General features: G+C 41.8%; 1 protein-coding gene across 5 annotated transcripts; it reads right to left on the reverse strand.

Moving 5' to 3' along the window:
- On the reverse strand, positions 1-15197 carry sgta (small glutamine rich tetratricopeptide repeat co-chaperone alpha). 5 transcript variants are annotated; one of them, XR_001480619.2, is made up of 12 exons: positions 15113-15197; positions 12951-13100; positions 11607-11710; positions 10778-10865; positions 9791-9890; positions 9464-9568; positions 9108-9246; positions 7660-7722; positions 6448-6485; positions 5644-5736; positions 5163-5346; positions 1-3844 (listed from the first exon to the last, which is right to left on the reverse strand). XR_001480619.2 is itself a non-coding variant. In XM_015365678.2 (12 exons), exons 2-11 carry the CDS (start codon positions 13048-13050, stop codon positions 5235-5237), a joined length of 942 nt encoding a protein of 313 aa, XP_015221164.1. In that variant the 5' UTR covers positions 13051-13100; positions 15113-15197; the 3' UTR covers positions 1-3844; positions 5226-5234. The 5 variants fall into 5 exon arrangements, 4 of the variants coding, with proteins under 4 accessions (XP_015221164.1, XP_006639838.1, XP_015221165.1 ...); XM_015365678.2 differs by having other exon boundaries at positions 5226-5346; XM_006639775.3 differs by lacking the exon at positions 15113-15197 and adding an exon at positions 14909-15088 and having other exon boundaries at positions 5226-5346.
- Between the last annotated feature and the right edge of the window lie 35 nt (positions 15198-15232).

Consider the following 15232-nt stretch of genomic DNA (forward strand, 5'->3'; position numbering starts at 1 on the left):
AATGGTAACAAAACTTTTATTACAAAGGAAAAGCAAAAGCAACAGACCATTTTAACATACAGGATATGGGCTGAAAAAGAATTTTTCCACTGTGCACAATATCAACACTATTGCTTATCTCTTTCCCAAGTACTGTCAAATGTTTCAAGCCATCCACCTCAATACTTTTGGGCAGTGAATGAGTATATTCTAACATCCATTTACAAAGAAAGTCAACAAACATCTGAACTGCATCCAAGAAACCATATTTCCATAGATCACCTATGACTTTACAAAGGACACCAAGTTAGATACAGTGAAAAAGAAAAGGAAGATCTAATTTTATAGTCTCATTATGCCAGTTTGGTAAAAACTGCAACTTGAGAGTTCCTGTTCCATCATAACTATGAGAGAACGAGTGAAGTCATCCCTTTATAGAATTATTGTATTTTCATAATAGAAAATGTCAGACAGATCCACTACAATATTAAAATACAGTATAAATGAATGTTGGCCACAACCACAGCTGTGATAATTCATGTGTGAGTGTGACACAGTCCCAGGAGAATCGCAAGATGTTAATTTGAAAACGACAAAAACTAAACTGATTCCAAGCAGCTTCATTTGGTTCCTTGAAAACCTTTCACATCAAAAAGGTCATGCACTATGAAAAATTCAATTATATAAGTGCATGTGTGAAACAAAAACTCACTTCAACAAACAGCAAGGAACACAGAAACATCTGGAAGGTATTTTTTTTAGTAATGTCCTTTGTACAAAACACATTTAGTTTGACTTCACAGCAAGTGTGCAGATTGCTGTACAGTAAAAATTCTGGGAAAGGAGGTATATACGGAGGGTTGAAGACACTTGTGACCCTGGCCAGTATTCTGGCATTCCTTTCAATTAATCCTCTTAATTAACCAATTGAATGATTGGATAAGCAGTACAGTCATTTTTCCAAACATGTTTTAAAGCTAATGATTTGAGAGACAGCTGGAGCTGCCAAGTCTCCCCAGGCCTGCACAGAAGTGTTTGCAGTTCTTGTCAGTTAAATCATTCAAAATTAAGAAGACCATCTGGATTGGACTTTGACACCTTTCGTTAAGATCCCAGCTAAGAAGGCAAAATTGATGTGACCCCACTCCACTGAGAAAATGTTGGGATTTGGGGATTTGACTGAACTGCCTGCAAAAAGTCCACTTGGGACAAGGGCCAGAAATTCTGGAAACCTTTTCCTTCTTCAGAGCAACAACATGCAGAAATTCTGTAAATCATCAGCTTACGTTTCCTGAAGATTTGCAAGAAACTTGTCATGGACCAAACACCCACAGAATCACAGCGAGCTAGACTTGGCACAGATCATTAAAGCAGCCTCTTATAGGGGACAATTTAACACGCCTGGAGACATTAACCAACTGCTTGAACTGCTTTCTCTGATTTCACACAGAAAACAAGAAATTGCATTCCACGTATTACATGGACATTCATAAGCAATAAGCAATATCCATACACAGCTTCATCCAGTAATGGAGGGAATTGTAGTATTTTACTTTACAATAGCGCCCACTTGTAAATCCATCCCCTTGCTTCTCAATGCAGTCACCCAAGATGTATCTGCTGTGGGCCAGTCACAGAAGTGTCTATAAATCCCCATGATGGATTCCACTGTAACTTGTCAAGCTGGTTTTTCCAGTGTTTTATTGCCTCAACCCTTCTTCATCCTTAATATTGTCCGAGAAATTAACTGCTACACGCTGGGCATGTCTTCCACCCACTGCACTGCAGGATCTGTCCACAAATTGCATCAGTATGTATAACGTTACAGGGAAACATTTATGAACACGTTAACAAAAGCTCAGGCTCACACACATACAAAAGAATTGACAATAAGGACTTGGATCTTTAAGGTTTTTGTTTCCTTCTTTGTAAAACATTTAAAAGCAGGAGTGCAGTACAATGACAGATTATGGTTACACTGTGTACTGTGCATTCGTCAAGCCCCCCTCCCCCAGTGGACAATAGCAGCAAAGGAAATCCAAAACCTATGCTTATTTCTTCAAGTATTCTTTGCAGAAAATGAAATGAAGGTTGTCAGAAAAGTACACAGTCACCATCATCACGGTGGCAATTTGGCTGGCAAACAGTGAATATGCACCATCTAGGACTGGAGCAATTGACAACAGGGTCTAATCTACCATCTGCCCTTGGACTGTGGGAAAGAAACCAGGAACGCCTGGTAGAAACCCATGAGAACAGGGGGAGAACATACAAACTCCACACAGAGCACCCCAGGTCTGGAATTGAACCCAGAGCCACAGTGCTGAGGGGCATCGATGCTGACCACTATGCCACCATGCAGCCCATTCTGAAATGGAAATCTTAATATCTAGACATTATTTAGAAATCCCACAACAGGAGAATCCAATCCTGATCCTAGAGAGCCACTGTGTCTGTGCCATATTTGGTTCAGCTCCCCCGCGACCCTGTGATGGATAAAGCATATGGGATGGAGGGTTAATCCCCTTAATGAAGCTGCCTTTCTTCAGTCCTTGGCTTCAGAAACACCCTACTTGTTCATATCCACAAAAGCACTGAGAAAACCACACTGCATCTGACTGTCCTCAGGTTTTTTCAATCATTTGTTAGTTACCAGCCCCTAGGAGGTGACCCAGAAATGGATTTAGAAATACAAGAGGGAATAACATCAGTCTCGCCTATTCAAAGCATTTTTAGTATCGACTTCCAGTGCTGTAATTCCAGATCTAAATCAAACGAGAGGGCACTTTAAACCCCACATAATTTCCATTCCTGTCCAACCTTGGAAAAGCTGTAATGGTATTAGAGCAATAGAGATAAGTAAATTAGTTAATTAGCCAATGCAATTAAGACAGGGGATCCTGTGGACCAAGTCCATGTCCTATATACCTTAAGAATTAAACACAGATATTTCCCTTAAATATGATATTGACATTAATGTGTCTAGATGCTCAGTGCAAAATCCTTAAACCAAAAAATGATGAAGGGAAATGCAGGAGGTGTTTAACTTTGTGCAACTGGCCACCAAGCTAGGGAACTCTGACATAGCACAACCAACAGTGCAGAAACAGATTTCTGCACTGCAGCACAGCAAGGTCTCCCAATCCTTGAAGGTTCACATTCTCTCTTGATCACGAAGAAACCAACAAAAAAAAAACGGAAGAAACCAGAGAGTTTGGCACCAGTTTTGATGTCGTTTTTCCAGCAGAAACAGCTTTATCTCTGCATTTCAAGTTGAAGGTCTCCAAGATTTTCCCTTGACAACAGGTAGTAATGATTCAAGACCGATATTTATTTTTTTCCTTAAATTTCAAAAAGCATTTTCTGCACATATTTACTGACTACACTACACCGGTATAAATAAAGTTTTCAATACTGTGGACTTTTTTCTGCATCACTTAAAAATGAACAAATTTACCTCAAAGAATAAGGTTACATACAGAAATTTCTGTAGTGAGTCCACAGAACAAATGCGACAAGTGTTTTTTGGAAGATAGTCCAGACAACAATTGTAAATTACAAGATTAAGTCCGCTGGATATGATCGGCTACACACAACAATCATGAGCTTAAACTGCCATTATGCAGCTGAGAGAACAACAGGGTGGAGGTGTTCAAATCCAGAGGAGGCTCCAAGATGATTTCAATCAGAGGGCATGTCCTCTACTTACATCCGAGTTTCATTTTGTGGTTTAACTGGGAAGAAAGAACAAAAATTTGGGGGCCCAACATGCAAAAATTCTTTTTCCTTGTCCTACAGTTGCGATCAAATCCAAAACAAAAATAAGGGACAGCCTGTCTTCAAGTGTTATCGCACAAAGCCCCACCTGCAAAAAAAAAAAGAAGCAAGTCATGTTTTAAGAAGTCTTCATATTTGGATAAAAAACAGAATACTTAAATGTATCCTTTATTAATGTAAAGAAAAAAATCACATCTGGTTACTGATTCCTCGCTGTACCATGTTTCTTGTTGACTGTTTCTCTATTTGTAAGTATCTCCACATCCTGAGTCCCTTTCACACAGAGGTGAGCTGTAGTGGCTTGGGATAAGGTCTGCAGCAAATTTACAAATTTACCTCAAAGAATAAGGTTAAGCAGAAGGTTATCACAGCAAGAGCGTCATGAGATCAAAGAGCTGTGAAGGGTGACCTCTGCTATGGCCTGCAGTGTCTGCTGTGGTGGATGTGACCGGGGGCACGATGATCATTTGTAACGCTGCTATATTAGAAATTTGACTGCTTACATTTAGGCAGCTGTGCAATGTTTTGGCTGTTCTGATCACAGCCTCTTACAGGCAAAAAGGATACCCAGTGTTATAAGACTTGAATTGTGATGTTTTCACACACACACTTTCAAATCCAGTGTTGAAGAGACTACTGAATCTTGCACAAAATATAAGTAGATCACACTGCCTTACCTTTGCTCCAACATTTAGTTTCTCACATTAAGATGACACAATAACAGTGGAGAGCCCATTGTGACTCTCAGGGTTTTATATTTGGGTTTGTCCTTACCAATTTAGTTTCAGGACCAACCTAGATTTAATGTAATATAGGTCATTTACTTTAGACACTTTCAACTGCACTCTAAGTGGAGCTTATTCAGTTTTTTTATATCTGATAAATCAACACTTTGTTAAATTAACTTCATGTCTCTTTTTCTGTAATAAGAAATATGGAAACTATTTCGCACATTTACACACCCAAAAAAAGCAGTCAATGGATACACAATACCAAAATAAAACAAATTAAGTCATAGGCGAGATCACATTTAATATATCCATCCATTTTCTAACTGCTTCCGCCAATTCCGGGACGCAGGGGAGCTATAGCCCATCCCAGCAAGATGTAAAGCCAACTGACCTTTGGCCTTGAGCTGTGGGGAACAAACACAGCACCTGGAGAAAACCTACATAACCTGGAGCTAACTCCACACAGACAGCACCCCAGGTCCAGGGCCCCAGCTCTGAGAGCCAGCAATATTACTCACTGGGACCCACATGTCATACAGTACAACCTAATTTTACAAAGCTATTGGGGGGAAAAACCCCCCCGAAATATCCTGTTTTAATAGAGTACATTAAAACAGGACTGTGCATGTAATTTGTGTGAGTGGGACAAAAAAACCGAAGGGGTAAAGTATGCACCCATGTTTGTGGTGACGAGTACTGGTGCCCTACAGGTGGGGTAAAGAGCAGGTCTTCCCTCACCCGTCCCTGTCAGGGCTGCTCCTCGTTGCTGGCGCTCGGCGTCCGACTCCGGATTTGGCTCCTCAGCTGCTCAATCAGCTCTGGGTTCTGCTGCTGCATCTGCTGGGCAAACTGCTGACCCCTGCAGGAGAGCATCAGGAGAGGCACTTAGCCGACGCCTTCTGAAACAAGACCATTTCCCCAAAGGCGTCCACAGAGAAAGACAGTGCAGACCCATTTAAAAAAAGCCAGCCTTGCCTATACAGGAAATAAATACGCAAAATCAGATGCCCTTCGGTTGGTATTTGCAAGAAACTTTGACTCACAGGACTGCACCTTAAACATGTGGTACCATATTCTATTGGTACAGCCTGACTGACACCAGTTTGCAAATTTCAGCTCAAGGGGCGCTGAGCTGATAACGCTGCTGGACACTCACGCTTGGATAAGCCCAGAGAGGTCATTTGGGCCTGGGCCGCCTCCTGCCGTTGCTCCCATTGGCCCGTAGGCCCCCGACATCATCCCAGACATCCTGCAGAGCAAGAAGAGGGGGGGGAATTATCAAAGCATGAATGAACCTCTGGAAAAGCACAGACAGGTCCCCAAGACAGGGAGAGGTCCACACACCAAAACATAGGACAATGAAAATCTGGCATACAATTTTTATTTATAAAATACCAATCTAAAGACACTGAAGTCACATCTTTCACACTGCAAAAGCAGGTGTGCTGAGAATGAGTTATAATACAGAACTTCATGCAGAAATGAGCATGCAATTAAACCATTTTGTACCTTACTTTCTTAGACATTTGATGAGGGATTTGGACTTTGTATTCACAAGGCCTCTTGTCTTCATGTTACTGGCTTATCTGTTAGTTTAGCTTTGGCATATTCTATTGAAGTCCAATGTTACCATTTTTAAAAAACTTTTTGAAACATTTTCATGCACAGCTTCCCAGGTGTGGTGATTAAACACTTTAATATAGTAAATTATCAACTCTTTTAGCTATCTAGATCTTAGACTTGTGCTTAGACTAGAACTATCACACGTTTATATTTAATATTTTAATATTTTGCTCAAATAGCCCGTTATTTGTGATAGGCTCAAACCCCTTTGAAAAAAATACACACCTATATCTTGCCACATGCATGTGACACGTAATATCAACTTGAGCCATAACAGAGTGGCTTATAGAACAAAGTAGGGTGAATATAAATAAAGTCTTGTTTTAAAAGGACTTACAGCTGTTGAACTTGAGGGTTGTTCATCAGACTTGATGCCTGAAATCAAACACCAATCACAATTAGAATGTTCACTACGAATAGATAAAGCCTTAATCTACTGGGTGATACCTGCTGAAAATCAGCTCCCAGAACACTTCCTGACTTTTACAGACTGTAATATAAATCATTTCTGACTCTAACAGCTACAGTAAATACTAACCTTAAGTGCTAATCTAAAAGAGAGGGAAACAAGAGTTCAAAATAAGGACATCTTAACTGCCTATAAGCCTGAAAACCTGAAAACTGTATCAAGCAATTTTAAACTTGCAATCTTTTAAATAATGCAAATAAAATTTGAGGAGTCACATTTTGCAAGACAGGTTTGAAAAGCACCTATTTAGATACAATATTTTCAATGAATCTGATCCTCATTTTGGCAAGCTTCTGAAAATAGGTCTTAATAGAAACTTAGTTTAAGTTTAAGTTTTAACTTAGTTTAAGTTTAACCAAAACTGATGAGGAGTCAAAATCATTGCTTCAGAACACTTTCAGTCCTTCTAGTTTGCTGTTGACAACAGAGGTGTTGTGGATCCGAAGAAACAATTTCAAACATACAACACAACTGCCCACCGCACATCAGCAGGAACTATGCTTCCACACTGCTTCCCTCCCCAAAAAACGAGGAAGAAAACACCTGTTTTAATTCAACTGGAGAAGCAACATCCTGCTTTTCTGCCTGACCCCCTGAATCTGAAACCCCTTCTTTATGTGAAGCGCTTGCAACCCTTTAGGATTAAATGGATTATAAACTATACATATATAAATGAAAGGAATTATTATTTTAAAGCAAATGTGCTTCACTGGATGTTGAAAATTGTATCAATATATTGATCAAGATCAAGCAATATTTCCTTTTAGGAATCATTTTATTAGCGAGAGATCCATTTGCAGAAATCTATTCAAATGTAAAGTGTCTACTCTGCACAATTAGTAAATTACAAGTAAGTAAAATACAATGGACAAACTCGATTGACTATTGTGGAACACCAATAGAGGTATTCCAAACCCGTTAACATATTGAGGAATACCGTCCGTTCAGAGTATGAAGTGTCCCGAGTACAGCGAGGGACCTTGCTCGTTTGTAAACCGAGTGATTCAGTAGTTGCAGTACCATGCGTTAAAACTCCACATGGATCCCAACCCAAAAGATCTATAGGCATTCTGACCTTACCATGTTCATGAAGCCAGGGTTGCTAAGCAATCCTGCTAGGTCAGCTCCACCCATTCCCCCTGTCTAAAAGAAGAAAACAGGATACTGAGCCAAGCAGAAGAATTCACCGTTCCCTTATTTCATCATGAGCCTGAGAATATTGGAAGTCTAAATTCATCAAGAGGGAGTAAATTATTAAGAAAAACAGCAGTTATATAAAATAGTTCAAGCAAGTCGTCAGCATGCGCAGTAACAGCACCTCACACCAGAAGAAGGCTCCACAGCCGAAACATTGTTTTTCTTTTCCTTTCTTTTCAGAATGGAATAAACCTGTACTTGTTCCTTTCTAATACAAAATATATATCAAACATATGTAAAATATACAGTTATTAGAAACTCATTTATCTTTTGGGCTTCTGTTGGTTTTTTTTCCCCAACTACCTTGCTTTTGACTATTTCAATCATATTGCAAGACCTTAGCATCTTCTCATGCAGCCATCACCACTGTGCAATAATTGTGGTTCAGGTAATGAACATTATTTCAGCTACTGTTCCTGTCTTTTCTATTGCTATTAATACTGTTACTATTAATAATGCTGTTAATACTACTGGAACATTTTCACAAATGCAAAAGAACTCTCATTTCACCTTATCGCCTGAAATGTGGAAAATAGAAAACCACTCTTCTGTAACTGAACTGTCTGTATTACTCAATATCAGGTTATTAAACTAGTAAATGTAAAAAAAAACACAGTCAACTGCCATGTGTCCAATAATGCTATGCACTCAGGTGACCCATTAAGAATCAGAAGGAGTGCACAACCAATCCATGCAATCAATACTCTTCAGACTATGGATCTGGAGATGAAAAAACAAAGTGTGGTAGACCACATGTTGCTGTTTCAGTCACTAGTCAGCTGTGTCAAGGACTGCTCAAGCAGTAACCCTAAAGTGACCGGGTTCCATTCGCCTCGGCTGGGCTTGATCTGACCAGCATTTCCTGAGCCTTCCCCGCATCAGCTAACTCTGGAAACTGCAAGCTTACATGCGAGTTGAGGAGAGATGATGTTCTGGTATTTGTTGCCAATTGTCCTGTATGGCACTATGGAGTGAAGCATGTCCACGAAGGAATGGATCTGACAGGTGATAGGTGGGGAGATGTCTCTCTCTCTCTCTCTCTGGGATGAGAAAAAATTGCTCGATACCTATTTACCAAAACCTGGCTCAGCAAGATCTCAGATTTACCCTTGCCCGCATGCATATGTCTGCAAATTATCTAACCACATGCTCATTTCGGCAATCTGATATTTTTTTAGAAGGGCATCTATTTTAATTCTATTAAATAGCCTTTCAAGTCTTTGCTATTAATGCATTTGTCTCAATGTTGTCATCTTGTAAGAGTATAACGTCTGGAAACCAAACATACTGGGATGATATGCTTCTTAAAAAACAATTTCATCTAAACTTACCGGACTTGGCATCTCTCTCATTTTTTGCTCTGCTATTTTCAGGTTGGATTTATAGGTATCGTTTTCAGGGTCGAGTTCCAAAGCTTTCTTGTAGTAACTGACCGCTTCTGAGTGTTTGTTTAAACTAGCCAGAGCGAGCCTGAGGAGACAGGGTGGAAGGTACACTTTTCAGAGAAAGCACAGAATGAACTAAGGAGACAAAAAAAACTTCCAGAAAATATCCTGGATGTTCAAACATGGCAAGACACGAAAATTGCAATGCGTTTGTCACAGACGTTGTCTCACAGTTTCAACGTTAGGTCACTGGTCTGCAACAGACAGAGGGATAGAAAAGGCCAGGATCTGGCTGTTCCTACCCCATTCGGCCGTAGGCTTTGCTGTAGTTGGGGTCTATAGTGATGGCTTGCTCACAGTCCTGCACAGCTCCAGCATAGTTCCCCAGCTTGCTGTATGCAGCAGCCCTACAAACAATACAGACACTCCAGAAGTTAAGGACGCACTGAACAGCCAAATAGGGTTCAAAGTATTTATTCTGAGAGTCGTACATACTTGGCATACACCATCTGTTTTTATTAAATCTAAAGATTGAGAAATGGGGGTCCTTCTTGTGTTCTTTAGGAACAGCTTAAATAGGCCGTTCCTAAATCCAAACCATCCAAACCAGTACTGCTTTCAGGCCATACCTGTTGCAGAAGTACACCGCATTGCGGGGATTTAGCTCTATGGCTTTTGAGTAGAACTCCACTGCAGGACCAAAATTCTCTGCCTTCATCTGGTCATTACCTGCAAAGCAAATCAAATCAACTTAGATGGGGAACTGGGGAAAACACCGAAGCAGGATGTTAAGCTCAAGTCAAAGATTGTTGTATCAATGGCAGCGCAGTGTAGAGATTCTTTAAGTTGAGGGCTTGGTCCTCGCTTGATCTGAACAGTGAAAAATCAAAATCTACTTTCAGACCACATACAGTGCTTTAGAAACAGCGCTGCACAACTGCAGTGCTGTCTTATGAGCAGACTTTTAAATGCATTGAAATAATCCCCCACCACCTTGATTCACACAAGGTATGCAACAATTTAAAGGGGAAAAAATATTTTTATTGTGTAACAATTCACGAAAATGAAAAACAAAAATATCTTGGTTTACTTTAGTATTCAGAGCCCTGAGTCAATACTTTGTTAAAAGTATTTTTTTGCAGCAATTATAGCTTTGAGTCTTCCTTTCCTGTGCAAAGGTGATACAGACACATCTGGATTTGGGAGTTTTGCCCATTCATCCTTGAAGATCTGCACAGGCTCTGTAAAGTTGGATGTGGAATGTGGGTAAACCCCCCCAAAAAGTGCACAGATGTATTTTATACCCTTTCCCATATCAATACTTCCTCACATTCCTATCACAGACGAACAGATTGTTGGTCTTCCTGGTAGTGTTTACAAAAAACACTAAACCCTACAAGGCCTGGTAATACCAAAACTGTGGTTCAAAATTAAAACGACAAGTGACAGAGAGAACAACCTTTTTTTATTGGATCTGAAAAAATGTTTTAATGGAATAGCTCAGTAATCAAAAACACACCCATTCTTATAAGCCACAAAACGCATAATTTGATGCTCTGTAATGTGTAATGAGCACATAGTAAAAATTCTTTGCAGGACTATGACAGAGTCCTTACCGTCTGTTTTGAGCCTCTCTGCTTCGGCAATGTCCTCCTCTGTGGGGGTGTCTGGGACGGCATTGATCTGTACCTGCGGTGTCTCCGGCTGAAACGATCAAAAAGCTTTCAGCAGAGATGCCAACAGGACACCGGTTCAATCAATAATTACTAGGAGGGAAAACGTGTTGCAGCCGAGCATGTGGTCACAGATATCCTGAAACTGGGAATCTGCAGTGCAATCCAAAATAAAGGCACACGGGAGTTTAAGATCTTGAGTATCAGAAAATTGACAGTAGGAATGCGACATGGCTGACTGCTTGCAGGTCAGACAAAACTGGGGAGCGGTGCCCAATCTTACCTAAAAACACTTCAAATACTTATAAAATTGTTGCATGCAGAAGGAGCTACTGTAAAATAATGGAGACCATGGAGCAGTGCAGGAATCTTGGGGTTTCACACAAAATCACTACCCTAGCAAGTACACACAGCCCGTCATTTGTATAGCAAGTAACCAGCTTGTAAAGTGAAGTCAAGGACTGCACATCTAATTGCCAGCTAGCCTGCAGCATGTCTTTGTAAACCAGGTGATACCACGCAACAAGCGCCGACCTTTACAAAGCATCTCTGACATGTCCATTGCAGGTAAGGGACTGATGAGATGAGATAATGAAGAGATTCAGAAATGTTAAAATCCAGACAATGTGCCTTCATTTTCAGTTTTCCAGTTAAAAGATCCAGATCTAAAACGTCAACAGCACAGTCCGGACATGATTTAGATAACAGTGCTGAGGAAAGAAAGGGGGCGTACAACAAACACGGAGCTCGGTGCCCTGCGGCAGCTCCTCACCTTGTTTGTGGCTGAGACAAAGAGCTCTGGGAGCGTCTGCATCACTGCTAGGCTCTGATCCTCAAGGGAGACTCCAAAGGCCGTCTCCAGGCACTGGATTGCAACTGGCAAACAGAAACAGTGATTTAAAAAACACTAAGGAGTCCCATTCCCCCGCCAGTCCAGTTAGCGAGTGGACTAAGAGTTGTACAAACACACAAAGGCGGTAACCTAGCATTTAACAGGCAAAAACATTAAAACCAAAGTTTACCCAGAACCGTTCATCGGGCTAATAAACAATAACGTAGTTAAAATGCTGCATTAACAGATGATAGTTCCTTTATACTTTCTTTAGTCATTTCTGTACATAAAATTGGTTTTGACTGAATTTAGAAGGAAGTGACAACAATAAGCTTTCATGTTAAGATATGGCATACACATTCACTGCTGAACTTTGAGCCAATGCCTTACTATGGTGACTGCAGTTTGTAGACTGTATTTTATATATCTGATTAGAAAATGCAAGTAGCAAATCAAGTTTGTTTTCGATTCATGAAGGTATTATGCTGAAACAGACTATTGCATATTGGACAATATCAGTGTTATATCAGAAAAAGAGTGCAGCTGTATTTTACGTAAAACTCAATTGCAGGCGATCAATTGCAATCCTGCTCCTGGAGAGCCTCAAACCAGTACATTTTACAGCTCAATCTTAAACCACCAATTTCAAAAGAGTATGAACAATTAAATGGCAATCAGTTAAGTAGGCTATTTGTCAAATTATTTAACAATCATTTGGGATGAAATGTGAGTGTCCTCCAGCCCCGAGGGCCAGAGTATTTTAAATTGAAGCAATCACTAGCTTAAGTCATTAATAATTTACAGGTACTGTTTCCAAACGCCAGAGACAGTTTGTAAGTCTGGCTGGACCGGGGCTCTCCTGGACTAGGGTAGTCTGTACAGCAGGACGAGTTACAATCCAAAGTGGAGATGACACCTGTCACGTGTGACCCTGTCCCAGCTTCTCTTGGCATGGCCAATCATGTGCCACCCCCAAGTGGCACCTTCTCACACTGTAACCAGAACTGAAAACACCTGTCTGTGACAGCCTCGTCTCCACCAGCACTCACAAGAGCCCAGGAGCAAAAGGCTCCCAGTGAAAGCAGATTCAGCACAGAGGAGGGCACTGTCCTGTAATGCTGAAAACAGTGCTGGCTATTGATGTCTACTTATTGCAAAGTAATTATTGCACTTATTGCCATTTCCACTGGGAATGTGCTGCTGTAAGCAAAGGTCACTAAAATTCTGCTACAGCCTAAAATGAAAACTGAATGTCAGTACCGGTTTATGAAATTGTCGTCTTACCTTCCAGGCTTTCCTGTGCATCTGAAGATAAGTCCCCCGAGTTGAGCTGGTCATGGAGAAACTGAATGATGGAGAATGCGATACGCTTTGTGTCTGCCATTTGGTAGCTGAGGGGGTAGGCTGGGGCAGTAGGTAAGGTTTCTGGAGATTCTGGAAAGGAACGGTCATGTTTAAACGTTTGAGAAGAATAGGGCTTCAAGTCCCCAATGAGTGTTTTTAGGAAGGCAGATAACCCAGAGAGCATCAACTGACCCAGCTGTATCAAGGACACCTGCACAGCTCAGGAGGTTACCCCTGTGATAAATGGAGAAGTCTTGCTCTCTCAGTTCTCTTACAGATCTGTCTTTCATGTGCCAATAGCCCTGTGAGCTCAATCAACTCCACTGCTCCACTCTTTCCAATTAACAGGTGTCTCAGTCATTATGGTTGTGGCACCATTTGATAAATACGCACACAAAAAGAAGCAAGTCTAAATATAAAGATTACTACTGCTCTTCATTTAGCTACTGCTGTTGGACTCTAAGGTGATTCCTAAACTTGCAATAAGGTATTACAACCCCACATTCTTCTGGAGAAACTGAATCCATTAACTTCTGCATTACACTATTTGATTAAATGGGAAGCCTCCCCACTCTCACTTAAAGCACCCGATCCAGTGTAGAAAGTGATATTCAGTGGGGACAGGTCATCAGTTATCAGGTTAAAAATAACGACCAGCAGGAGGAGTATGCTGCAGATGCTTGGTGCCTATGTGCAAGCCAGCCGTGCTGCAAATTGTACAAAAACAAAGAGCCTTTAAAATAAACAGGGCATTGACTTGGCGTTACCACACACCAACTTTATCATTTGCATTACAATTTTTTTTTGTCTATTGACGCATACCGTGCTATGCACATTTTGTGCGCGACCGCTTATTCTGGAGTTGATATTATCCAATTAACTCCTCCAGAAACAGCACAGTTCCTCGCAGATGAATGGGAGCATGAGTAAACAAGGAGCAAACCAGCCCGGGCCAGGTTCAGGAGACCAGAACTGTGGCTCAGAGTGACCCCCCCACCCTTCAAGAACAGGCCTGCTCTCGCGTCTAGAAATGAAGACCACGACGGAGCAGCTGTGGATCGTCAGCAGCAAAGCACGGCAGCTCGCACTAACATTCCTTATGTAAATCCTCCTAATATGCGTATGAAATAAAATGGCAGACTATTCACACTGCTGGCGAAAATGAATTTCTTTTTATCAATAGCTTGCACTGGACGTAGCAATACACGAAGTAACGTGTTTTATTTGGGGACCTTCATACCAGCAACCTACTTTTGCTTTTCGGATCTGGCATGTTCCGGAAAAAGGTGACTCACGTGTTATGTCACGGTAGGTGAACGTGTACGCGCTGAGCTGATCTAATAGGTCGTCCCAAGCTTTCACGTACCTAGTACACACAGACAGCCTGTGGCTGGATTATAATACACTGCACTTGAAAATGGCATAATTAACTTTACTATTGATTAATCGTAACCGCACCCTGTGAAGCAACTTCAAACACTGAATACTGACCCAAACCTACACTGAGTACACTCAGTAAGGCCGCTCTTGACTCCCAATTCTGCAGATCTGTGTCCCCGAACCTGTGCATCATATGAGACTACTGCTGTACGAAAACTGTCTCGTAAAACTACAGAACAGACAAATTCTCAACAAGTCCCCGGCGACCGCAGTTGTCAGTCTGCCCAGTTCTTTAAATCCGTACTTTTTTTTAATCGATGAAAGAGTTCTGCCCGGCGCCGAGCGAGCGATCAGAGGAGACTACGCGCTTGTGCCGAGTGAATCCGACCGGGCGGTCTGATGATCTAGCCGAACCAGAGACGCCGTCCTTCCCACCTGTCTGACCAAACCTCGGCCGGCTGTGAGTTTTGTCAAACAGAAGATTCCAGCACTGCCGCCGCTCCTCCGTGCGGCCTTACCGTAAATCTGGGACAACGCAGCGTACAGCAAAACTGGCCGCTTCGCTGATGACGCCGCCGCTACCAACCCCCTTTCTGCAAGGTGCCCCCAGAGCCCCTGCGATCGCTGTCTGCCGGAGGGAGGGGGGGGCTGCCCCGCTCGGGGCAACGGCGTTTACCGTGCGGGTTTTAATGAAAACGGCAGCAAGAAAAGTTGGGTCTCACCTCCCGGTTCCGGCTCTCCGCAGTTTCCTCGCGCTGCGCTGCGTGACGGCCGTCTGCGTCCTCTGACGTCACGCGTCGGACGTGCCTACACCCCCCCCCCCCCCAGAACGATTATATTCG

This window comes from Lepisosteus oculatus, chromosome 29 (assembly GCF_040954835.1).
Source record: "Lepisosteus oculatus isolate fLepOcu1 chromosome 29, fLepOcu1.hap2, whole genome shotgun sequence".
Taxonomy (NCBI): domain Eukaryota; kingdom Metazoa; phylum Chordata; class Actinopteri; order Semionotiformes; family Lepisosteidae; genus Lepisosteus; species Lepisosteus oculatus.